General features: G+C 43.5%; 3 protein-coding genes across 4 annotated transcripts; 1 reads left to right on the top strand and 2 right to left on the bottom strand.

The window, feature by feature from the left end:
• Window positions 1–806: 806 nt before the first annotated feature.
• Window positions 807–5,130, bottom strand: lgals8b (galectin 8b). Its single transcript, XM_087780186.1, has 8 exons — window positions 5,001–5,130; window positions 4,805–4,893; window positions 3,753–3,963; window positions 3,565–3,684; window positions 3,458–3,484; window positions 2,655–2,743; window positions 2,232–2,397; window positions 807–2,154 (listed from the first exon to the last, which is right to left on the bottom strand). The coding sequence occupies exons 1-8, from the start codon at window positions 5,037–5,039 to the stop codon at window positions 2,005–2,007; spliced, it is 891 nt and encodes a 296-aa protein (XP_087636312.1). The 5' UTR covers window positions 5,040–5,130; the 3' UTR covers window positions 807–2,004.
• A 1,500-nt stretch (window positions 5,131–6,630) lies between these two features.
• brf1a (BRF1 general transcription factor IIIB subunit a) lies at window positions 6,631–25,207 on the bottom strand. Of its 2 annotated transcripts, XM_087780588.1 has the most exons (19): window positions 25,189–25,207; window positions 24,992–25,127; window positions 23,576–23,778; window positions 22,771–22,848; window positions 22,492–22,665; window positions 22,381–22,412; window positions 22,041–22,113; window positions 16,078–16,227; window positions 15,648–15,868; window positions 15,543–15,582; window positions 15,387–15,479; window positions 13,530–13,808; window positions 11,630–11,694; window positions 11,486–11,567; window positions 9,991–10,046; window positions 9,652–9,908; window positions 8,879–8,930; window positions 7,622–7,790; window positions 6,631–7,548 (listed from the first exon to the last, which is right to left on the bottom strand). In XM_087780588.1, exons 3-19 carry the CDS (start codon window positions 23,751–23,753, stop codon window positions 7,520–7,522), a joined length of 2,028 nt encoding a protein of 675 aa, XP_087636714.1. In that variant the 5' UTR covers window positions 23,754–23,778; window positions 24,992–25,127; window positions 25,189–25,207; the 3' UTR covers window positions 6,631–7,519. The 2 variants fall into 2 exon arrangements, with proteins under 2 accessions (XP_087636714.1, XP_087636713.1); XM_087780587.1 differs by lacking the exon at window positions 25,189–25,207 and having other exon boundaries at window positions 24,982–25,128.
• On the top strand, window positions 17,205–21,797 carry LOC148060360 (BTB/POZ domain-containing protein 6-B-like). The gene is made up of 4 exons (XM_087780590.1): window positions 17,205–17,996; window positions 19,309–19,399; window positions 19,489–19,607; window positions 20,263–21,797. Exons 1-4 carry the CDS (start codon window positions 17,638–17,640, stop codon window positions 21,293–21,295), a joined length of 1,602 nt encoding a protein of 533 aa, XP_087636716.1. The 5' UTR covers window positions 17,205–17,637; the 3' UTR covers window positions 21,296–21,797.
• Window positions 25,208–25,669: the final 462 nt, after the last annotated feature.

Here is a 25,669-nt window from a genome sequence, read left to right as displayed (position 1 = left end):
GAAATAGCAAATAGCAAAAAGCAGAAGTGGAGACGCTGACGAGTCAAACAGTCGCACAGTCACTAGCTGAGTCCCACAGATGTAGAAATGCTAGCCAGGTCATAATTGCACAAACGCAAGCTGAGTCCCACAGATGCGGAAATGCTAGCCAAGTCGTAATTGCACAAACGCTAGCTGAGTCCCACAGATGCGGAAATGCTAGCCAGGTCATAATTGCACAAACGCTAGCCGAGTCCCACAGATGCGGAAATGCTAGCCAGGTCATAGTTGCACAAACACTAGCTGAGCCCCACAGATGCGAAAATGCTAGCCAAGTCATAGTTGCACAAACGCTAGCTGAGTCCCACAGATGCAGAAACACTAGCCAAGTCATTGTTGGACTCAACTAGCGTCAGTGCAAATGATATACAAATGTAAGTCAAGTCCCACAGATGCAGAAAAGCTGGTTGAGTCCCACAGATTCTGAAATGCTTACAGAGTCCCACAGATGCAGATACTCTAGCCAAGACGCAAAACAGAAATAGCTTGAGCCATCGAAATAGCAAATAGCAAAAAGCAGAAGTGGAGACGCTGACGAGTCAAACAGTCGCAGTCATGAGATGTTGTCGAGTCACACAACATTAACACACAGAAGTCGCACAAACGTTCAACAGACGACAAACAGGAAGTTGACGGTTGAGTTCAGCAGGTCAGAGGCGACGATGATGTCGACAAAAGTTTGTGGTTGATTTTTTTTTTCAGGGACTTGAGCGCCACCATGTGACGAAGTGAGAAACTCGCACCAGAAGGAGGATCGAGAGATTTATTCGTCAATAAATACGTTTGTACAACATTTACAACAGGAATATATTCAGTTTCCTCGTTTGCTGCTTTCACTGCCAAACACACCTCAAATGTTTTAGACCTTTTCAGTCGTTGTCGTCGCACTAAAATATTCTATCATCAAATTTATTTGTCGGCTTTCAGTTTGAAACAAAGAGAAATGTTATTTTTTTTCAAGTAAATGTTTAAATAAACGTGTAAATTGTATGTAATAAAGTGCTGACATTTATTCATAGAAGGAATTTTATTCAAAATAAAATATCTCATTAAATTTTAAATAAATATTTGAATGGTTGTATTATTGTATAGAAAATATGTAATACTATGAAGTAGTTTGCTTTTATGAATTTTCATGACAATAATATTCAATTTAAATACATTTTATTTCGTTATTTAACTTTTGTTTTATTACATTTAGACTCTTAACCATATAATCAAGCATCAAACCTTTAAGAGTATTTTAAACAGAAATAATAAATTCACTATTAAATAGTGGAAATCATTCATAAATACTTAAATAAAAAGCATATCAGGACAAAACAGAAATAATGGAAATATTGCAGTTCAGTCAAATAAATATTTTGAATAAATTAACATGATAAATAGTGACAGTAAACATTTGACATGTTTTGATTTTACAAAAAAATGTCATTAAAGTGCTTTTTAAGAGCTTATGTTGGTGGTGAAAAGAAAAAAAAACACTTTATCAAGACTAATAAAAATGAGCTGGTCTGAGTTTGTTGCCGTACCGTTTGAGGAAACACCTGACTCAGCAGAATCAATGAAGGGTTGACATGCAACACAGACTCTTCATTTTTCATTTTTAAATGTCTCATATTAACACAAACCTATAAAAAATAGACTTTCATGGTTAGTGATTAATGACTCAGAAATAAACTCAGAACAATAAACGTGTTTTAATCTACCTAAAATGTCACAAATATATATATCGTTGTTTTCATCGCTCTGAACTAACATTTCTGACTGTGTCTTTGCTGACCTCTAGCGGCGGAGCAGCAGAAGTACAGCTAAAAACACTTTTTTGTGACAGAAGAGTCTAAATGACGCAGCGTCACGTGACTGCTTCGTAAACATTCAGGGATGGACGTGTCATGTCCAGGGAGTTTAAACAGTCGACCCACAATCCTTCATGGCTAAGCTAATGTAGCGTGTGCGCGCGAGTCACCACAGTTTGACGTCGGCGAGCTCCAGGTCCCCCATGATCTCCAGCTGGTCCACGCTGCCCAGGTCCTGGACCCGGTGTCGGAAGTGGAAGAGGTGCGAGCCGTTGACGGCCATCTTGAACTGGTGCGGCTGACAGAGGACGAGCAGCTGCAGGGGGAGGGTGAAGGGGGGACACCCACGATGACGCCCCACATTAAAAAAAATCGTCATGTAATCGTTGTTACCTCGAAGTAGCCGCCCGGGGTGAAGGGGAAGAAGGGCAGCTCCCGCTCCTCCTGACCCCACGACCCCGACAGGTAGGAGTTCCTGATGAACACGGCCGACTTCATGCGGGGGTTCAGGTGCAGCGCCACGTTCCCCGTCCGGCTGTTGCACAGGTTGACGGTGAAACTGAAACCACAGATCAGTGTTCGTTCAGGTCACATGACCCGCCAGAGAACAAGCACTCAGAGAGCACAGACCTCTGCCAAGAGACAAATAGTTGACATTGTTCTTTTCCTGATATAATTATCCAACATCTTTTAAATAAATAAACATCTGAAACGTCATATAGCAATGACATCGACGGGGCAGCAGGTGGCAGCAGAGATCCAAGAAACCTTTGAAGGATTCACGAGCAGGTGATGCAGGTGATGGAGGTGACTCACCTGTGCGGGTACGTGCTGATCCGACCTTTGATGGCGATGTTTTGTCCGGGACTCAAACCGCTGAGGATGCTGCCTTTGTAAGGGAGATCCTGCAAGACAAGATCCAGGGATTACTGCCTTGTATATTTAAAAAAAATGTCATTTAATCTTTGATCATTTCTTTTAAATTATTCATATAGAAATTACTGTTTAATATTTTGCTGCTTTTTTATTTTATTATTTATTTAAATATGTATTTTATTTTAAAAGGCTATATATTTAAACTATTATTTAGCTTGTTATTTAGCTTATATTTTGATTGATTGCATTAGTCGAGTTAATGAATGAAACGTGTTGTCAATTTAAAATAAAATAGTTGTTTTTTTTACCCAAACTTTCATTTCCTTTAAGTTATTACATTTTACATACATTGTTTTTGTTATTGAAATAATGTGCAACTGAATTAATTTCAAATATTATGTTGTTTTTGCATAATTTTTTGGGAATATTTAGGGTTTTCTTTTGTATTTTTATTCAGGTTTACTGTTCTTTTTTATCTGTATCATTATTTTTATTGGACTTTTTTATGCCTTATCATTCAAATAAATGGTGCAATTTTGCATTCTATCATTTTTGCATCCTTTCTTGTTCATAAATAAAGTGTCGTAATTAGTTTCTTATTTTCAGAATTCATTATCATCGTTACTGTCCTTATTATTATTATTTTTAATGCGTACTTTCTTCCCTTAATGGCTCAATTTTCACACGTTTACTCGGCCACGCTTAGAGAGACCTTCGGTCACATGACTCGGGTAAATACTCACCAGGTCACCTGACTCTGTGAAAATGGCCTGGAAAAAAGAGGAGGAATAAAGGAGAGAGGAGTGAACACAGCAGCTCTGTAGACGACGGTGAAAAATGACGAACTCACGGAGTTCGGGATGAAGCCAATGGCGTTGATTTTGACTTTCCCAGAAACGGAGAAAGTGTCGATTTTGTTGAGCGGGACTCTGTGCTCGTAGTCCAGCAGGTGAGCTCCGTTCACTCCCACCTGCGGGTGAAGATCGACTACATTTAAGGGGCTAGTCTTAGAAGACCTTTTTCTTTATCTTCACTGACTTTGAAGCCGTCCTGGTGCACGAGGATGACGGTCTCGAACGGCGCCCCCGCTTTGAAGGGCAGCTGATGCAGCGCCTCGTCGTCGCTCCAGACCTCCTGCAGCAGCGAGCGGCAGACGACAGCCGGCGACTCGCTGAAGCGAGGGCTGATGCGGAACGCCACGTCGGAGCGAGGCTTCGTGCTGCAGCCGCACGACAAGTCCATCTGGAACCTGGGAAGATTCGTTGTCAAGTTTCACACCGAGATATTTTTAAAGCGCAGTTTTCGTTCTCTGCTCAGTTTATCTGTTTATAAGATTCACCCATTTCGGAAATGTTGGATTTAATTATTTGTTTAAAAGCAGAGTTTTATTTTAGGATGTGTTGTATCTTGACCATAGTTTGTAAACAAATGGAGGAATTGGGAGAATATTCAACAAAAAAAAACAGTTTATCTACGTTATAATGGTGATATATTTAATTCCAGACTATCTTTTTCCAGAGTTAATATATAAAATTAAAATTAAATCAAAAACATTGAAGCTTATTCAAGTAAGTAAGTAAGTAATTTTTATTTGTAGAGCGCTTTTCCAGACCAGGGTCACAAAGCGCTTAAACAATCAAAACAATACTCAATAAAGTATATACTTTAAAGATCAAGATAAAACTGATAACACAACAGGAGTTCCAGAAAATCAAGGAAAAGCCTGAATCAATAAAGTTTCACCTTACCTTACCTTATATATACTGGTTTCATAGAATCAATTAATCTTCACAATGTTGCAAACACACCTATTAATAGACGTTAAGTTAGACTTTAAATTACTGACAACGTGTGTCTATTCATGTCTAAATGAAGACTTTAAACAAAATGTATGAGAATCTAAACATTTAACATCATTTAAACGTATAAATAAAATAACATTCTAACACAACCAGTCATTAAGACTATGTTCAATCGTTCACAACAAACCTATAATAAAGGACATTAAAGTCACAATAAAGCGTCACATCAGGTCATAGACTCGGCGTGACGTCACGACGGTACCGATGCTCACACCTGAGGTGTCTCACCTGTCAGCATCCGGGGGAACCGAGCCCTGGATGATGATCATCTCGCCCAGGTGCAGACCTCCAGGTATGGGTCCAGTGTACGGCACCGCCTACAACATTGGAATTAAATAAAATAAAAATACGTTGCTATGCTAAGCTTGACGAAGTTGTTTACAAACACAAAACAGTGGAAAACAAAGATAAATTCTTCTCGTACCGGGTACAGGACGCTGTGTTTGGTGTTCGCCACAGACATGGAGCCTCCGAGGGTTTTGACTTCAACCTACAATAATATTATTTTAATTATTTTATAGAAATATCTGCAATGCACGGTTAGCATAGCAGAGTAGCAACGCAGCGTCTGCGCAGTGCGCATGCGTTTGTCCAGTGACACGTGATCAGAGAAAACGTCATCAGCAAAGCGCCTCTTATTTATTATTATTGTCTTAAAAATAAGAATTTGTCGCTTTATTTTACTTTATAGCTGTGCTTTGCTTGCATCGAAAATCATTTCACGTCTGATTTGCTATTTATCTTTCTTCTAAATTACTGTAAATATTTGACTTCATATTTTAGCTAAACTAATAACACCATCAATATATTATTCTGTATATTGGGATGTATTCAAATAATCTGATTTCTTTAATCATTTGATCTACTCCTTAAAATGTATGACGAAAAATATTGTACATTTTTTTGTAGCCCTGTGCTTGAACATATATATTTTTTCAAATATATTGTATTTAAATTCAGTCTTTCTTTTCGTCATAATAACAACAGATATTTTAATTAGATTATATTTATTTCTACAATAATTATATGAATATATTGATATTAGATATAACTTTATTGATCCCTCAGAATATATATGATATAGTATGATATTATTACAATATAGGATATACATTTTATTGGACAAATTTTCAAAAATGAAGGGATCTTTTTGTTTATTTTTTATTTTAGAATTTCAAAAAGTTATTTTAAAGATAGTTTGTTTAAGATATTACTCTTACTTACTTACTCGGGAACAAAGTCATCAAATGTAAGTAAGTAAGTAAGTGATTAATTTTTATTTGTATAGCGCTTTTCCAGACCAGGGTCACAAAGTGCTTAAACAATCAAAACAATATTCAATAAAGTATATATTTTAAAGGTCAAGATAAAACTGATAACACAACAGGAGTTCCAGAAAATCAAAGAAAAGCCTGAACAAATAAAAACAGCTGGAAAAGGACATGAGGCTCATTTCGTGAAAGAAAAATATTGCAAAATATCCGTCAACAGACCTCAGTGTAACGGCGTCTGATGTGGTTTGTTTGTCCTTTATTCACATGAATCTTCCAGGTTCAAGGTCGCCTCTGGCATAGTGAGGTCATCATGACATCATCACAAGTGTTCTCAGTTTGATCTTGCCCTTTAAAGTATATACTTAATGGAATATTGTTTTGATTGTTTAAGCGCTTTGTGACCCTGGTCTAGAAAAGCGCTATATAAATAAAAATGACTTACTTACAAAAGTGACGCAGGGTTTGGTGAATTGTCGTCAAACATTAGTCTGCGTTGTTTTGTCTGCTTCATTAAACGGACCAGCTGGCATCTGTATGCAAAAGAGCGTCTGCTGGAATGTCGACTTAAACCCATGACCTTCTTTTGTGGTCTTCAGATGTGGGAGGAACCGGAGGGGGGCGTGGAGGGGGGGCTTTGAAGTCTTTTAGGATTTTAAAGATCCGTGTGTGAAAGACAGATAAGTGTGTGAGTCACCTGCAGCAGATGTCGCTCTCTCTCTGCAGCTCGTGTGGAGGTCAGACAGATGTTTACGGAGACAACAGGAGGTCAGACAGATGTTTACGGAGACAACAGGAGGCGGGACAAGCGACCGCTGACACCCACGGTGACAAGAGGTCAGACACACACTGACCACCACAAAAGAGAATCTGGACCAGAGATCACATGACCGGCTGCTTTTTTGTGATGGTGTGACGACAGCTTGACGCGTGCACCTGCCCCCTCAAGTGGTCACGTGACCCGCTGGAAAAGGAAAAGCTTCAAATTAAATAAATTAATAAATGTTTTATTGTCTTTAAAAAAAACTAAAAAAAACGTCTAAGCCACGCCCCCTAGTGGAGATTAACCAACGGACTAGAGGGCGCCGCATCAGAAAACAATCCATCTTCAAACGGAAACAAAAAAGAAAACATGGCGAGCGAGGGCGTGGCTGAAGAGACTCCGCCCACTTGCAGAGGTATTCAGGTAGAAAGCAGAGCAACAACTATTCAAAGCAAAAAAAAAAAATCAACGCTTTTATTCACACTCTTCTAAACAGTTTTCTTTTTTCCACACCTGATGAAAAAAAAACCAAAGTCAAGATTTGCGCCACCTGCTGGTCAGGTTTATAACCAGACCTAACCAGATCGCCGGCTCATAAATTATTCAAGAACTCAAAAGTTTCACGCTCCAGTCAGCCACGACGGTGGTGGCACGACGAACAAACCTATCGCTGCTGCAGTTCCGGACTTCACCAGCAGGATGTGCAAAACAACACCAAAGGCAGAACCTGCGCTTTGATTTCTGCAAACAAGTCACGACGGCTAGCAAGGTTTTTTTTTAAGCTAGCCGACTCTGTGACGTTCAACGTGTCGGTTAACATGCTAGCTCGAGCACAGAACCCCAAACGGTTCAACCGCACAACCGTTTCCTCGCAAATGCCGCAACCGTCCTCCGGGGGGCGCGTGAGAGTCAGTCGTAATACTCGTCGCAGCCGTAACCTGTGGACGGACAAGTTCGTGTTGAGGGAAGATTCGGAAAAGGGGAGGTTTCTAGACGTGTGGTGGTACCGACCGGTGCTGCCCAGCAGCTCCATGGCGCTCACGCAGGCCTCCTCTTCCTCCTCCTCCTCTTCCTCGTCAGCGACGTCGTCGTACACCACCGGACCGCTCTCCAGCAGCGCCGACCCTCCATAGCCCGCACTGGCCGGTACATCGACCGGTACTGGTGTTGGACTGGAATCCTGTTTTTTTTTTTTAGACAGAAGATAAATAGTGAGTGTAAGAGGAAACAAAAGTAGGAACAATTTGAAGACGGTCCATGTTTCATTTATTTATAAAGCCTCTGCGGGCCTCATAAAATGACTCTGTGGAACGGAACTGGCCCACAGGACAATTGATTGTGTTTCAACTTAAGTTTTCTCCAAATCTTTTCTTTCAGAATATGATACACAACTTTCAAATAGACACACTTGAGTTTGACACCCCTGAGGAGTGTGTGTTATGTGTGTGTGTTATGTGTGTGTGTTATGTGTGCGTGTGTTATGTGTGCGTGTGTTATGTGTGTTATGCGTGTTTTATGTGTGTGTGTGTGTTATGTGTGTGTGTGTGTGATTTATGTGTGTGTGTGTGTGATTTATGTGTGTGTGTGTGTGATTTATGTGTGCGTGTGTGTTTTATGTGTGCGTGTGTGTTTTATGTGTGCGTGTGTGTTTTATGTGTGCGTGTGTGTTTTATGTGTGCGTGTGTGTTTTATGTGTGTGTTTTAAGTGTGCGTTATGTGTGTGTTTTATGTGTGCGTGTGTGTATTATGTGTGTGTGTGTTTCATGTGTTTGTGTGTGTGTGTTATGTGTGCGTGTGTGTTATGTGTGCGTTTTATGTGTGCATGTGTGCGTGTGTGTTTTATGTGTGCATGTGTGTTTTATGTGTGCGTGTGTGTTTTATGTGCGTGTTTTAAGTGTGCGTTTTAAGTGTGCGTTATGTGTGTGTTTTATGTGTGCGTGTGTGTATTATGTGTGCGTGTGTTTTGTGTGTGTTATGTGTGCGTGTGTGTTATGTGTGCGTGTGCGTTTTAAGTGTGCGTTTTATGTGTGCGTGTGTGTTTTATGTGTGCGCGTGTTATGTGTGTGTTTTATGTGTGCGTGTGCGTTATGTGTGCGTGTGTGTTTTATGTGTGCTATATGTGTGTGTTATGTGTGTGTTTTATGTGTGCGTGTTATGTGTGTGTGTGTTATGTGTGCGTGTGTGTTTTATGTGTGTGCGTGTGTGTTTTATGTGTGTGCGTTATGTGTGTTATGTGTGCGTTATGTGTGTTATGTGTGTGTGTGTTACCTGCTCAACTGCCACCTTCTTACTCGCCTGTCGGCTGATGAAAGGCTGCAAACTGCAACACACAAAAAAAGAGCCACATCTACACAACTGGACACTGACTTTCATCTGGACACCACAGGTCCCTCTCACTGTCGCCATGGTGACAATGTATCTGAACTGGGAAAAGGGGGGGGGGCGGCGGCGGGGGTCGTGACATCACAGATTATAGAGATCAAGTGGAGGTCAGGAGTCAAACAGCCGAGCGTCTGGCAGACTTGCGTCTCCGTGACGACTCAGTGGCTCCACAGTGAGGATGGAAAAAAAAAAAAAAGTTTAACTAATGAATCGTCTTCTGTCGGTTCTGGGATCGACTCGTTGGCCTTCCTACGGATCTGAACCCCCAGTTTCTGGCACGCCTGGTCATGTGACCTGACGCCACATTATTGATCAGCACATGTCCTGCAGCTCCTCTCAGAGGAGCAGCTGCTGGTTCTGGTTCTGCCTCCTCCTCCTCCTCCTCCTCCTCCTCCTCCCCTCCTCCACCACACCCCCTCTCAGAGACCTCCCTCTCCTCCTTCCTCCCTGACCCCCCCTCCAGCTGCCAACCCTCCCCCGCTCCTGTTGCAGAAATAGCTCCCCGATATTTTCCCCGCCTGTGGTGGAGACTCCCGTGAGAAGATACCGGAGCGCGTCGGTGAACATAAATATATACTTAAAGTACACCTACACCAGAGTACCCGGAGGGGAACTCACTATCAAAATAAAAGCTATGTTTATATATCCATCCTTCTCACCGTTTTCCCAGAGTGCTCAGCGGCGTGCTGAGGCTGAGCGGCGTGCAACTGTTGGGGCGCCTGTTCCTCGCCGTGAGCTTGGCCGGCGTCTCCGGCTCCACCTTGTGGGCGGGGCTGGCGGGGGGTTTGACGTTCAGGTCCTTCAGCACGTCGTAGTTGATCTTGGTGGAGATCCGCTTCTGCTCCAGCATCTTCTCGATGGCCTCGTCGGCCGTGCGCGCCTCGATGGGCCCCCGCCGCTTGTTGGGGGTCCGCTTCTGCTCCAGGTGTCAATCAAAGGTGGAGGTTGTTTGTTTGTTGTTTTTTTTGGTGGAAGAGTTCTTGAGCTTTAGGTCTTACCCTCTTCTCCTTGTAGATCCCGAGCTCCTTCTCTTTGGCGATTTTGTCTTCTTTCTCTGCAGACATGAGCAACAAAGAATCCAATGTATTCAACAGAACTGTATCCATTAATAAAATGTAATGTTTTCCAAGTAAAGTCACAAGTAATTTTCTTAATTTACAATTAATATGAAACTATTCACTGGGATTGCTCATTTTTAGCCTTGCAATAAAACTTCTCCGCAGCTAAAGGAACAGTTAAAAACCTACGCGATCCCGTCGATGACTGAGGACGAGAGGATACAGACGATGTTTGGACATATTTTGGTTTGTAAACAAATGAAAGCAGTTACAACTGAGGACGAGAGGATACAGGGACTCCAGCAGATTTTAAAGCTGACGTTTGGACATATTTTGGTTTGTAAACAAATGAAAGCAGTTACAACTGAGGACGAGAGGATACAGGGACTCCAGCAGATTTTAAAGCTGATGTTTGGACATATTTTGGTTTGTAAACAAATGAAAGCAGTTACAACTGAGGACGAGAGGATACAGTGACTCCAGCAGATTTTAAAGCTGATGTTTGGACATATTTTGTTTTGTAAACAAATGAAAGCAGTTACAACTGAGGACGAGAGGATACAGTGACTCCAGCAGATTTTAAAGCTGATGTTTGGACATATTTTGGTTTGTAAACAAATGAAAGCAGTTACAACTGAGGACGAGAGGATACAGTGACTCCAGCAGCTTTTAAAGCTGATGTTTGGACATATTTTGTTTTGTAAACAAATGAAAGCAGTTACAACTGAGGACGAGAGGATACAGTGACTCCAGCAGCTTTTAAAAGCTGATGTTTGGACATATTTTGTTTTGTAAACAAATGAAAGCAGTTACAACTGAGGACGAGAGGATACAGTGACTCCAGCAGCTTTTAAAAGCTGATGTTTGGACATATTTTGTGTTCAAAACAAATGAAAGCAGTTACGACTTCGTCAAGAGTCATGTGGTCTGTAAATACTACAACAGTCAAGTACTCGACAATACTTGTAATATTTCTCTTTATTTCTCTTTGTTCTTGTTTTATTTTGATTTTTTTTTTTATGAAAAATTGCTGTATTTGCTGTGGCTAATGGAAAAAAACAATTTTCACTAAAGTTCTACCTTAACTTACTACAAATATAAGTAAGTAAGTAAGTAATTTTTATTTATATTGAGCTTTTCCAGACCAGGGTCACAAAGCGCTTAAACAATCAAAACAATACTCAATAAAGTATATACTTTAAAGATCAAGATAAAAACTGATAACACAACAGGAGTTCCAGAAAATCAAGGAAAAGCCTGAACAAATAAAAACGTATTATTATTATTATTATTATGTTACTACCGTATCATAATATAAGGTATTGCTGCTCCTGTATTGTGATACATATTGTTTCGCCAATTTCTTCACAATACAAACCCTTAATGCTATACAGTATAGAAACTCTAAAAAAAAAGTATTATTCCGGGTCAGTACCTCTCTGTTCTTTGAGGTAGTCCGAGTTCTGGGCCATCCAGAGCGCCGTCTTCACCTGGACCTCCTGCTCACTCAGCAGGTACTGAAGCAGAACAGTCGGGTTCAGAACACCAGAACCAGTTAGCGTTGAGATTCTGGACCCACCAGCTCTATCTCGGTGTCGTCGATACCACTCAGGTCCAGTTCCTCGTCTCCCTCCGCCGATCCACCTGTCAATCAACGAGGAGTCACTTCCTGTGCGTGTCCCCCCGGCACCACCGCTCGGCGACATTCCTGACCTATGACCCCCTCGTCTCGTCTGGGGACCGAGTCTCTTTGAGGTTGTGATCTTTGACCTCTCCCAGTGAAAGCTGAAATGGCCCTGTCAGGTCGGTGACACGGTCCCGACTGGACACGCGGTCATGTGACACGTGTCGATGTGGGATATGTTCTCAGGATGAGCGAGCAGAACCAGAACCAGATCCAACTGGAGCTGGAAGATTGAGGGTCTTGCTCGTAGGCAGTCTAGAGGGTGAGGGGTTCACTTCATCTAAACCAAGCCTCCGGAGGATACACTCAGATTCAGGAGGGTTGAGAGTTCGACTCCGGTTTAAACTTCAGACCCAAGCCTGCAGCGGTGCGAGGTCATGTGACCCGGCGCCGGTCAGATTCATGCTGACACCGAGCCTGTTCAGACCCGAGCACTGTGACCCCACGAAGACGCTGCTGAGCAAACGCCCACTCAACCACCTGCTCCCCCTCAACCCCCCGTTCTGCTCGCCCTCCTCCCTGGACAGCTTGAGGCTGTGCGTGTTTGTATGTGTGTGTTTGTGTGTGTGTGCGTGTTTGTGCATGTGTGTGTGTACCTCATTCAAGTCTGTGTTTGAATGAGAGTAGATAAGTTTCTTACTGAAAACGGTGTTTGTCTGAATGTGTACGTTTGTGCTTGTGTGTATTTTGGTGTGCATGCTTGTGTGCATGTGTGCGTGTTCGTGTGTATGTTTGTGTGATTCTCTGTATGTTTGTGTGATTCTCTGTATGTGTGGGTGTTTTAAGTGCTTGTGTGCATGTGTGTATGTTCGTGTGCATGCTTATGTGCATGTGTGCGTGTTTGTGTGATTATCTGTACGTGTGGGTGTTTGTGTGTATGTTTTGAGTGCTTGTGTGTATGTTTGTGTGCATGTGTGTATGTTTGTGTGCATGTGTGTATTTTGGTGTGCATGCTTGTGTGCATGTGTGCATGTTCGTGTGTATGGTTGTGTGATTCTTTGCATGTTTGTGTGATTCTTTGTATGTTTGTGTACATGTGTGTTTGTGTGCATGTGGCCATGTGTGTCTTTGTGTTCATGCGTGTGTGTTTGTGTTCATGCTTGTGTGTACTTGTGTACGTTTGTGAGTATGTGTGAATGTCTGTAAGTTTGTGTGCATGTGTGCATGCGTGTGTGTTTATGTCCATGCTTGTGTGTACTTGTGTACATTTGTGAGTATGTGCGAATGTGTGTAAGTTTGTGTGCATGTGGCCATGTGTGTATGTTTGTGTGCATGTTTGTGTTTATGTGTGTGTTTGTGTTTATGCTTGTGTTCGTTTGTGAGTATGTGTGAATGTGTGTACGTTTTTGTCCAAGTGGCTATGTGTGCATGTTTGTGTTTATGCTTGTGTGTACGTCTGTGAATATGTGTGCATGTGTGTTTGTGTGCATGCGTGTATGCATGTGTGTTTGTGTGCATGCATGTATGCGTGTTCGTTTGTGTGTGTGTGTGTGTGAAGCGTTCCTCCATCTGTCTGTGCAGGGAGCAGATCAGGAAGCATCGGTGCGGACCATCATTAACGACGAGTCATCATTAATAAGTGACGAGTCATCATTAATGAATGACGTCTCATCAATCATTCATCTTGTTGTGACGATAGAAGTTTCACGTGAGCGACTGAACCTCACAACCTTGTTGAGCAACACACGGATCGACAGTCCTTTGCATTAAGGATTTAAAGATAATGATCCGTCACCCAGAACCAGAACCAGAGGTCCTGATTTACTTTCAGATTCAACAGACCAAGAGGACTCACCGTTCTCCTTCTCCTCCGCGGTGCTGGCGATGGAGTCGTCCAGGCCCAGAGTGGCCGCTGTCGGCATTGGACCCAAGATGGAAGCCAGCGAGGGTCCCCTCCGACCCGGGGTCTCCTCCCGGTCCTCCTCCACTTCCCTGTTCTCCAGTCTGGCCAGAGCTTCCACCGTCAGCTCGCTCAGGTCCTTCCCAAAGTGTCGGGCCACCGCCGCCAGCTCGTCCGCCTCCTCCGGCTCCAGCTCGGCCGACGCCACCACCATGTTCTCGCTGAGCGTCACGTCTGGAAGAGCCCGACATGGTCAGTCCACGAGTCAGAGTTAGCCCAGTATAGTTGGGCTGGTTTGTGAGTCACACTATTACCACTAGGGGGCGTATGCGGAGAAATTATTGAGAGACGGATATTTTGCAATATTTTTCTTTTAAAATACAATACATTTTTTCTACCAACAGCTTTTAAAGCTGATGTTTGGATATAATTTGGTTTGAAAACAAATGAAAGCAGTTACGACTGAGGACGAGAGGATACAGTGACTCCAGCAGCTTTTAAAGCCGATGTTTGGACACATTTTGGCTTGAAAACAAATGAAAGCAGTTACGACTGAGGACGAGAGGATACAGTGACTCCAGCAGCTTTTAAAGCCGATGTTTGGACATATTTTGGTTTGAAAACAAATGAAAGCAGTTACGACTGAGGACGAGAGGATACAGTGACTCCAGCAGCTTTTAAAGCCGATGTTTGGACACATTTTGGCTTGAAAACAAATGAAAGCAGTTACGACTGAGGACGAGAGGATACAGTGACTCCAGCAGCTTTTAAAGCCGATGTTTGGACATATTTTGGTTTGAAAACAAATGAAAGCAGTTACGACTGAGGACGAGAGGATACAGTGACTCCAGCAGCTTTTAAAGCCGATGTTTGGACATATTTTGGTTTGAAAACAAATGAAAGCAGTTACGACTGAGGACGAGAGGATACAGTGACTCCAGAAGCTTTTAAAGCTGATGTTTGGACATATTTTGCTTTGAAAACAAATGAAAGCAGTTACGACTGAGGACAAGAGGATACAGTGATTCCAGCAGCTTTTAAAGCTGATGTTTGGACATATTTTGGTTTGAAAACAAATGAAAGCAGTTACGACTGAGGACGAGAGGATACAGTCGACTCCAGCAGCTTTTAAAGCTGATGTTTGGACATATTTTGGTTTGAAAACAAATGAAAGCAGTTACGACTGAGGACGAGAGGATACAGTGACTCCAGAAGCTTTTAAAGCTGATGTTTGGACATATTTTGCTTTGAAAACAAATGAAAGCAGTTACGACTGAGGACAAGAGGATACAGTGACTCCAGCAGCTTTTAAAGCTGATGTTTGGACATATTTTGGTTTGAAAACAAATGAAAGCAGTTACGACTGAGGACGAGAGGATACAGTCGACTCCAGCAGCTTTTAAAGCTGATGTTTGGACATATTTTGGTTTGAAAACAAATGAAAGCAGTTACGACTGAGGACGAGAGGATACAGTGACTCCAGCAGCTTTTACAGCTGATGTTTGGACATATTTTGGTTTGAAAACAAATGAAAGCAGTTACAACTGAGGACGAGAGGATACAGTGACTCCAGCAGCTTTTAAAGCTGATGTTTGGACATATTTTGGTTTTAAAACTAAATAAAGTAGGTACCACTTTGTCAAGAGTCAGGTGGTCTGTAAATACTGAAACACCAGAGTCAAGTAATTGACAATACTACAAAAATATCCTTGTACTTACTACAGTATCACAATAAATCGTATCAAAGCCACTGTATCGTGATACATATCTTATCGCCAGATTCTCGCCCAAACACACCCCCTTAATTATCACCTTCTTTAGCGTAGGCGGCGTAGACGCCCCTCAGCTGTTTGCGACAGCTCTGCAGCTCCGTGTCGATCTCATCTTCATAGACGTGGATCTCATCTGGGGGGTAAGAGACGGGAGTTCAGGGCGACCTTGAGACAAGCCGTCTCCAACTTTCTGTACCTTCAACATCGTCTATCTTCTTCTTCAGCTCCAGCTCCAGCTGAAAACAAAAACCACCAGCTCAAATCATGAGAGACGAAAGATTCCAAGTGACGGGGACGGTACCTTGTTGACCTTCTTCTTCTGGAGTCCGGTGGTGTAGCAGGGCGGATCGCACTCCTGGTCCAGGTCCATCTTCATGAACTCCTCGATGGTCAGCATGCTGGTGGGCGTGTTCTCGAACTCGTTCAGCCGCTTGCGGAGCGTCCCCTCGCACACCTTCACCACATTGACCACCTCCTTGAGGGTGCGGCAGAAGTCGTGCATCCGGGCAGCGACCAGGAGAGCTACACAACACACACAACACAACACACAAACACACAAAAATAGAGTTACTTTCTGAACAAACTTTTCTTCCAATATGGCCGCCGTGTACAAGTACATCTTAATGCATGACTTTCTAACAAGAATGTGAGAAGAGTTTAATCACTGTGACACATCGGAGTGTCATGGAGACAAGTGTGTGTTTGTGTGCGTTAGTGAGTCGTCTGGTTACCGGCACCACAGAGTCCAGACGGTCGTCGTCCCGTGTGCATCCAGTCCCTCTTCATTCTTTGGACCAGCCGGAGCGCCGTCATAGCAACGTCATGGTTCTTCTCTCCAAACTCCAGTAGGGTGGCGAAGCGTGGGATGTAGAGGCAGGGGTCTGAAGCACACACACACACACACACACACACACACACAAACACACACACACGTGTGGTGAGACAGGTGTATTTGAAAGTGGATCATCAGCCTGATGCGACATCTGTTTCACAGACTTGTTGTGTCTAGAAGCCGTGTGTGATTCAAGTAGTTTATTAAGGATCCTGAAAGTAAGTAAGTAAGTATTTTTTATTTGTATAGCGCTTTTCCAGACCAGGGTCACAAAGCGCTTAAACAATCAAAACAATATTCAATAAAGTATATACTTTAAAGATCAAGATACAACTGATAACACAACAGGAGTTCCAGAAAATCAAGGAAAAGCCTGAAAGGCACTTTTAAAATTACTGTAACTTATGTTTTATACTATACAGAAAATCCAAACACCATCTAAAAAAAAAGATGCATCTGTATTACTGTAATTACGGTAATCCTCAGCACCAGTCTCGCAAAAACAATGGAAACCTCTAAACAATTATTCTTTTTAATTTGTTTTAAATTTATATTTCAGAATCAGAAAATAGGTTAATGCCAGTGTTGTAAACGAAACAGGAAGCTGTTGTGGTGGCATTACAGAATATAAAGATTCAATATGAATAAATAAATATAGTAAAAGAAAATTAAATAAGATATATTACCATAAAAATGACAAATGAAACATTAACTATTATTCAAAATACGTTACATTTAATTAAACAATATTCATGATCCGGACAGCAAACGGATATTCAATAAAATACTATTATTTTCTTTTGCGTTTTACTTGATATTCCATTTTAAATATTATTAGTGGCTTTATTTTGAGTAACTAGTAAGATTTTATTTCCCAATTTGTTGTGACTCAAAGGTTCCAGATTAGCAGCAGCGTCATCGGCCTATAAAAAAGGCGCGTTACGTCACAGGCTGGATTACCTCATCACGACCTCAAATCTGTTTTCACAGCGCAGCGCCCGAGGCTCTATCTTGCGCGGCGGAGGAGCCGTATCTCATCGAGTGACGCATTCTGCTGCTTTAGGGCGGCGCTTCTTTCCTCTCTCTACGTCACGCAACGACGCGCTCTGATTGGTTGGCAGCGCGCAGTAGGAGGAGTTTTGCACTCGGGAGTAAAAAAGAGAAAAAAACATTAAAAAAAACAGCGCAGAGTCAAAACTCTTGGTAAACGAACCGAACTCGGACCGACCAGCACCGACCCGGAAAACGGAGGCTGTGAAAAGAGGTTCCGTTGGGGGGGGGAAGGTTCCGGTCGGATCACTGTCGCTGGAAAAAAGCGAAAACAAGCGTCGACCGGAGAGGATGAGCTGAACCCGGAGACGGTTCCGAACTCCCGTCCTGGACTAGAACCGACTCGGGAAAAAAGAGGTCGCGACTCGGCGGTGGAGGAGGAGTTCGGTTCGGGGAGCTCCCGGTGCCGATGCCCTCGGCGGACTGGCTTCATCATGGCCGGATCATGAGGTGTCTGTCGTTCCTGCTGCTGCTCCCAGAAGCCCTCCACAAGTCCGGCAAGATCTCGCTGTGTTCCGAGGTCCAGTACCTGAAGAAGAAGAGGAAGATGGCCGCGGAGCTCTGCACCGCCGCCAGCGACGCGAGCGCGCTCACCGCCGGCACCACGGTACCGGACGGCGCCGAGAAGCCCAAGAAGGAGCCGCAGGTGGACCAGGCCTCGCTGGAGGACGGGGGTCGCAGCGAGGCCGGCAGCCCGACCACCCAGCAGGGCGCCTGCCAGGCCGAGCCCCCCAGCTGGCAGAGCAGCCACCCGACGCTCCGGGAGAGGTACGACCCCCCCAAAAAAAGACTTACCTATACCTGTGACCCCAATAATCCGAGATGTCGCTAAACTAGTTGAAACCGAATAAGAAAAAAACAAAACCATAACTTGGTTGAATCGGTCCATCTACCGACAGTTGTGACGTCACACGAAGTAGAAGATGGACTAGCAGGTGTGATGCTGGGGGCAGTGGTCCACAACCCCAGTCCTGGTCCGAGAGGGATTCGATTTTTACTATTGGTTATCAGTTTGGTTTTGGAAAAGAAAATGCATTTTCTCTTTGACTGTTTGAAGCTCTTTTCATTCGAGTTTACCCCAAAAATAAACCTGTAAACTACTGAAAATTAGTCTAAAACAAACTAAAAAGGGTTATTTTTACTCGATCCGTTAATAAAATGCCGATATTAAACTGGTATACGGTGCAACAATAAAAAAAAACTTGTTGTGGATCCCTTACTTTTGGGGGATTTAAGTAAGTAAGTAAGTCATTTTTATTTGTATATCGCTTTTCCAGACCAGGGTCACAAAGCGCTTAAACCATCAAAACAATATTCAATAAAGTATATACTTTAAAGATCAAGATAAAACTGATAACACAACAGGAGTTCCAGAAAATCAAGGAAAAGCCTGAACAAATAAAAACGTCTTCAGATGTTTCTTGAAGGAGTCAGTAGATCATCAAACACAGAGATCGTTCCAAAGCTTAGGAGCAACAGTCTGGAAGGATTTCTCTCCTCTGGTCCTGAACCGTGTTCAGGAACCATCAGTAGATTCTGATCCACAGACCTCAGAGCCCGAGCTGGGGTGTAAGTCTGGATCAGATTGTATTCCCAGACTCTTTGAAGCCCTTTTCACTCGAGTACCCCAAAAAATAAACCTGTAAACTACTGAAAATAAGTCTAAAACAAACTAAAAAGTTATTTTTACTCGATCTGTTAATAAAATGCCGATATTAAACTACTCCACCATGCGAAAAAACGTGGTGGACCCCCTTCTTCTGGGGGATTTAAGAGCGGATACAAGTCCAAATCCTCGTGGCGTTGATGAGTCGTATGTAAACACAGAGACATAATTCATAAACCAGGATTGTTAACCCTTTCGTCGCCCTTTATTTTCCGCGTACACCCCAGTTTCTTTGCATCAAAACGGACCACAGGAGTGCCCCCCCGACACTGCATATTCTTTTTAATGCAAAGTGGAAGTGGCACCATTTTTCTGGTAGAGTGACCCATCTGTGTTTATAAAGTGTGTGACTGTGAGCGTATGTGTTCTTTGGGCGAGTGGGCGGCGCTCACACGGGTCTCTTGTTGTCTCCAGGAATGCCTTGATGTTTAACAATGAGCTGATGGCAGATGTCCACTTCATTGTCGGGCCCCCGGGGGAGTCCCAGAAGGTTCCTGCTCACAAGGTGAGTCACGGCGTTCCCCCTCTTCGCCGCAGACAAAGATTAAAGAGATACTGATGACTGTCTTTTTTTTTTTCTGCGCGCTACCCTAGTACGTTCTGGCGGTGGGAAGTTCCGTGTTCGGCGCCATGTTCTACAGTGACCTGGCTGAGGAGGAGATGGAGATTCTGATTCCAGATGTGGAACCTGCTGCTTTCCTGATCCTGCTCAAGTGAGTCTTGGACCCTTGATCCGCCGTTATTTAATTGAGAACTACATTTTTTTTTGTATAATCATTTTTTAAAAACAAATTAAAATTATTTTGTGTTTCAATATCCTTTTTATTAATACAGATAAAATGAAGGTAAGTTGAAAAACTGGCTAGGGGCAGTTTATATATACTGTATATATAATATAATATATATATATATTCTTGTTCTTATTTGATTTTTTTTTTTATTTTTCATGAAAAATTGCTGTATTTTCTGTGGCTATTGGAAAAAAACAATTTCCTCCTGAGGGATCAATAAAGTTTTACCTTATAAATAAATAAATAAATATATATATATATATATATATATATATATATATATTATAGCATTTTATATCCAGTTTGGCGATAAAATAATTTAAAACTCCCTGTAGCCAGTATTTGAACTTCCCTTTATTTTGTCTACATAAGGACATTGAAAAACTAACACAAATAGAGATTATTATTATTATTATTTTAGTAAAATTGTTTCTTTTTTTAAAAGGATTTAAACAAAAAAAATGACCATTTAAAAAAATATATTCTTGTTCTCAGTTGAATAACAATTGAATACATCACACGCTGACTCTGTACTGCAGGTTCTTGTCGCTAAAAATCCCTCCTTCTCGTCTCGCAGGTACTTGTACAGCGACGAGATCGAGCTGGAGGCCGACACGGTTCTGGCCACGCTGTACGCCGCTAAGAAGTACATCGTCCCGGCGCTGGCCCGGGCCTGCGTCACCTTCCTGGAGACCAGCCTGGAGGCTCGCAACGCCTGCGTCCTGCTGTCGCAGAGCCGGCTCTTCGAGGAGCCGGAGCTGACTCAGCGCTGCTGGGAGGTCATCGACGCGCAGGCCGAGCTGGCGCTGCGCTCGGAGGGCTTCTGCGAGATCGACCTCCCCACCCTGGAGATCATCCTGCAGAGGGAGACGCTGCATGCCAAGGAGCTGGTGGTGTTCGAGGCCGTGATAGGCTGGGCCGCCGCCGAGTGCAAGCGCCAGGGACTCGGACCGACGACCGCCAACAAGAGGGACGTCCTGGGCAAGGCCCTGTTCCTGGTCCGGGTCCCCGCCATGAGCTTGGAGGAGTTCGCCGACGGCCCGGCCCAGAGCGACATCCTGACCCTGGAGGAGACCCACAACATCTTCCTGTGGTACACGGCGGCCAAGAAGCCCCAGCTGGACTTCCCCCTGGTGGCCAGGAAGGGTCTGGCGCCGCAGCGCTGCCACCGCTTCCAGTCGTCGGCGTACCGGAGCAACCAGTGGCGGTACCGCGGCCGCTGCGACAGCATCCAGTTCGCCGTGGACAAGCGCATCTTCATCGCCGGGCTGGGCCTGTACGGGTCCAGCGGCGGGAAGGCCGAGTACAGCGCCAGGATCGAACTCAAGCGCCAGGGCGTGGTCCTGGCGCAGCACCTGACCAAGTTCGTGTCGGACGGGTCCAGCGGGACGTTCCCCGTGTGGTTCGAGCACCCGGTGCAGGTGGAGCAGGACACCTTCTACACCGTCAGCGCCGTGCTGGACGGGAACGAGCTGAGCTACTTCGGGCAGGAGGGCATGACGGAGGTGCAGTGCGGCAAAGTCACCTTCCAGTTCCAGTGTTCGTCGGACAGCACCAACGGCACCGGGGTCCAGGGCGGGCAGATCCCCGAGCTGGTGTTCTACGCTTGAATCCTCATATGTAGCATTAACAACGTAGGTGGTTTATTTAAGATAATTTAAGTCTCTGCAAGGACAAAACTAATCTATCGCTGGGAACATTTTCCTGCTGGAAACTTGCACTTTTGGGATGTTCTTGTTAGAGTTAAGGTCACTCGGGGAAGTCGATGGAGGAGGGGGTCACAGCGCCCCCTGGAGTTTATTTAAAAGTTTCTGCTGAAAAGTTTGATATTTATTTTTGTTAAATATTCTGTACGTCGGTTCCGTTGCGATAATAAAAGTTTTACTTTTTAAATCTTAATATCCGATCCGCTTTCGTCATGAACTAGAGACGAGAGCAAAATTAGCGCCACCTGTGGCCCTTTATGACTGTATTAATGAGGCCCTTGTGACGTCGGAGTAGAACTGATCCGCATATTGAACGTGTAAAAACTGTTTTGACAGTGAGAACTAACCATTTTATTTTGTATTTATTATTGTATTAACTCTAAATACACAACTTCCTTAAGTTCTACTATTTTTCCTTTGTCTTTTTGGTGAATATTTCTTGACCCTCGATTGATTATTGAGATATTTAGAAGTTATTTTAAACAGTGTTTTTTTTATGAAAGGTTTATAATGGCATATTTGTTTTGTTTATTTGTTTATTTCTTAAAAAAGTGGCCCCTTAGGAAATTTTACGTTTCACCTTTAACTAGAGAAAAAAAAAGCTGACTATTCCAACTATTTAAGCAGACACTAGGGAAAGAAGACGTACCGATGGCTGGAGCGTTGATGCACAGCTCCCGAGACAAAACCAGGAAAGTTCTTCCCAACTCGTAGACGTTCACCTGTTGGGACACCAGAGACAAGAGTCAAAATGGCTCCGAGAGGTCAAAGGTTAGAAGTCACAAGATCCATTATTGAACTTGGTTCATGATATTTTCTGATAGTCAGTAATAATGTTTGAGTGGACCCCCCCTTCCGCCTCCCCCAGCCCTTTAACACCCCATGGCCCAGCTGTCTGTCTGTCATCCGTCAGTGCCCCGGGAAGTAAAAAATAAATCCGAGCCGCCAAGATCCTAATTTAGCTCCAGAGGGAGGAGGAGACGACGTACCTGCACCACGTCACTGAGGTCCAGCAGCATGTCTGAACGAAGGTCAAAGATCGCCACATAAGAAAAAAGGAACTCCAGGTTCTGGACCCTGGTGGTCCTAGAGAAGGATACGAGGCGTCCCCTCGGTGCGACACACCAGGTAGAGGCAGGCGGCGACGACGTGCAGAGACTTGCGGCCCCGTGTCAGGTGCTTGGACAGCGCCATCTTGAAGAAGTTGAAGGCTGTGTCGATGCAGTGCTGGTTCATCTGCAGCTGGTGACCCAGAGTGTTAATGCTCCCTTTGGCTGCACACAAAAAAGAATTATTCTCACTTTGTGTCCATGATCAACCCTACTAGAGAACTTCACTTTCCGTTCTCGCTCGTCTGGCGCCCCCTACTGGCCACTCACCCCTTTGCAGCGTCTGTGCTCGACTGTTCGACCCAAGTCCTGTGTGGTATCCGTCACCGAAAGTGGGGTTTTTAGCTCCTGATGAGACGCACACGCATTAAAAGCCTTCAAACTCATGAGCGAATCTGAGACATGCACTGGAAACCGATGTTTTTTTTACACGGCGTGTCAAACATTTTCCGTCTGCGCTGAAACAGCGGCCTCTGTTGGTGGAACAAGTGCAGCACAACAACAATAGACACGCGAGGAGCTATAGGTTGGAAAACTTAATTTTTAACGTCAACTCTTAACGGACAATGCTAAAGATGGAATCTATAAAAATGTTCAATACATGTATTTTTATTAGAGTAAACTGTCAATTATGAAAGTAGTAGTAGTAGGGCTCAAATAATTCCTTGTGAATCACAAATCATTTAACTAATAAAAATGGCTTTGAAGGCCAGTCAAAAACAAGTTTTAGAAGCAGCAAATGTTACCAAGCTTTTCACAAAATTCATTTTTTTTCCAGACACATTGTGAAGTAACATTGTTTGAAACCAAATGAATAACCGCACTGCGTTCGAATACACACTTAAATAAACTTGATGGAAAGTGCTGAGAATGATTTACACGTTTTAGAATTCAATTGCTAATTTTCCAGATCCAGTTTTGCTTTACTTTGAGAATCTGAAGGAGGTTATTGTAGTAACCTGGTTGTAACCCGAGTTCTATGAAACTGCGCGAACCCCCTTACGTGTTCTACTGGTTTATAGTTTTAAAAATGACTTAAAGTATTGTAGCGTCGCTCCACTGTGGTCCAACTTACCTTCGGACGAGACAAACTGTCCGCAGGCCGACGACCCGCCGCCGCCCGTCTCCACGAACTCCACCTCGGACACGATGATGTTGGCCTCCAGAACCGACCCGCAACCCATACAGACGGCATCTCCGCGGGCCTGATCCACGTCGATGTCGGAGCTGCCGCAGTTCTTGCACGTCCTCATGGTGGCAATCTGGCGTCCGTCGCACCTGGAGACAGGAAGTGAATGAAAGCACATTACCGAGCGAGCCGGGTCACCTGGATCAGTTTGAAACTTTATATCCCCCTCACGATACAAAATACTCTATTTACGATAGGATACATAGGTTAGGTTAGGTAGAACTTTATTGATCCCTCAGCATGCCGCCCACGAATACATTTGATACAATACATTCTGTTAAAAATAAGATATATTCCACTCACGATATGATTCAATACCATATATTCCACTCACGATACCATTCAATTCAACATATCGAGCTCACGATACGATACAACATATTTAGCACACATTACAAGGTTGCATAATCTTTGGAACAACTTTAGGAGACACCAAATATTTCACACTTTTGATCACATCTGAGTGTTTACTTTTTGTTGATTTAATAGAATTTGATTTAATTGAAAGCAAAGACTATGCCTGAATGTCAACTTTAAAAGGAACTGGAGTCGGCTGTATTGTATCCTCTAGTCCTCAGTCATTTGTTTTTCAGCATTCCTTCGGCGAGGAGGACTTAATGACTGCTGCCATCTAGAGGCCGGGGGTTAAACTGCATCACAAAAATGAACAAAGGCCAAGAATATACGAACGTTAATTGTTCATTTTTAATAATCAATACAGTGCGATGTTGAGATTTCTCTAAGATCAAGACGACTAATAAAATGACTTACTTACCAATGAAGGAGGTTTTGTCAATCATGACAGCTTTTTATAAAAGATGGTGTTCAACACTTAAAACTATATGTTTAATGCCAATAACTAGTTTGACTAGTCTTCACATCATGCGTTTCTAAAACTAATCCATGCAGTCAAATAATTCAGTCACATTTCTTGCTGAGTAATCTTTGGAGGACGAAAAAACTGCCGAGTCGCCACCGAGCTGATGAAACCTCTGTGATCTTTGACCCCCGCAGTGACATTTAAAACACATGTTTAAAGTTGAGCAGCAGCCCCTCCACGTTAGCCGACTAGCTACGTGGCACTCCCGTCAGGACGCCCATCGCCCGGGTCCCTACTACTGACAGTTCAGCCCCCGTGGAGGAACATTAACAGCGGTTCGACTGCTGCCGGTTTCACGTGCTGACGGTTCGGTACCGAGGGCTAGCAGGGCTCCACCCGCGAGACCTGCCAGGCTAACACGCGGTTTTTCTTGGGCTCCCGAACCGCGACCGGAGAGAGGGTTGAAACGAACCTGCACACACCGGCTGAAAGTCCCTCCGCGGATCCACTTCGTGTCAGTCCTGCCCCGAGAAAACTCTAGGACTCGTGGTGGTCCCGCCTGGTGCCGAACTCGTCTCACACTTGGCGTCGACCCGGACGGTCTGGATCCAACATGCACTGCAACACAAACACCAACATGTGCGCCTGATACCGGGACACCCGGACTGAACCAACCGACCTGGTTTTTTGGGGGGAGGGCGGGGGGACACGCGATGAGCGAGAACTATGACGTCGGCTGTCAGAGTTTCTGTTATAATGAGTTATAAAGTTTTTAAGATCATGACGAGGAAATGTTTTTTTTAAAGCATTTTTGACCAACGTGACGTCATACCAGTGCAACCTTCCAACAGGAGTCGCAGCTGATGAAACATCTGTTGAGTTGACGTAACGTGACGTGACTCAATACATTAGCTTTTATGTATATATCTGGTAATACATTGGTGTGTTAGGTTTCTTTTTTAAATAATATAAGTCAAACTTAAGACTATGACCTTTGTATTTATGTTGCTCTCATAAGGTCAAATTAAATCTCAATTATTTACATCGTTTTCATTTGTATTAGTCAATACTAGGCTAACTCTAAAAATAAAAAAATATTCTGTTCAAGCTATATTTCACTATTAACTTAATATTTATATTTATACATTGCATTATTTACA

The sequence above is a fragment of the Callionymus lyra genome, chromosome 18, assembly GCF_982586985.1.
Source record: "Callionymus lyra chromosome 18, fCalLyr1.hap1.1, whole genome shotgun sequence".
NCBI lineage: Eukaryota > Metazoa > Chordata > Actinopteri > Syngnathiformes > Callionymidae > Callionymus > Callionymus lyra.
Note: the sequence above shows the minus strand (reverse complement) of the source record. Positions and strands in the feature narration are given on the sequence as shown.

What these genes read in the sequence shown, in the direction of transcription:
- lgals8b (XM_087780186.1), bottom strand. Translation starts at nt 5,039, where the DNA reads ATGTCTGTGGCGAACACCAAACACAGCGTCCTGTACCCG. An exon ending in TGCACCAGGACGGCTTCAAA is followed by an intron (nt 3,685 to 3,752) that starts GTCAGTGAAGAT and finishes CTTCACCCGCAG; the next exon opens with GTGGGAGTGAACGGAGCTCA. An exon ending in ATCAGCACGTACCCGCACAG is followed by an intron (nt 2,398 to 2,654) that starts GTGAGTCACCTC and finishes CTGTGGTTTCAG; the next exon opens with TTTCACCGTCAACCTGTGCA.
- LOC148060360 (XM_087780590.1), top strand. Translation starts at nt 17,638, where the DNA reads ATGCCCTCGGCGGACTGGCTTCATCATGGCCGGATCATGAGGTGTCTG. An exon ending in AGAAGGTTCCTGCTCACAAG is followed by an intron (nt 19,400 to 19,488) that starts GTGAGTCACGGC and finishes GCGCTACCCTAG; the next exon opens with TACGTTCTGGCGGTGGGAAG. An exon ending in GCTTTCCTGATCCTGCTCAA is followed by an intron (nt 19,608 to 20,262) that starts GTGAGTCTTGGA and finishes CTCGTCTCGCAG; the next exon opens with GTACTTGTACAGCGACGAGA.
- brf1a (XM_087780588.1), bottom strand. Translation starts at nt 23,753, where the DNA reads ATGAGGACGTGCAAGAACTGCGGCAGCTCCGACATCGACGTGGATCAG. An exon ending in AGCACAGACGCTGCAAAGGG is followed by an intron (nt 22,666 to 22,770) that starts GTGAGTGGCCAG and finishes TTTTGTGTGCAG; the next exon opens with CCAAAGGGAGCATTAACACT. An exon ending in GGATCTACAAGGAGAAGAGG is followed by an intron (nt 9,909 to 9,990) that starts GTAAGACCTAAA and finishes CACCTGGAGCAG; the next exon opens with AAGCGGACCCCCAACAAGCG.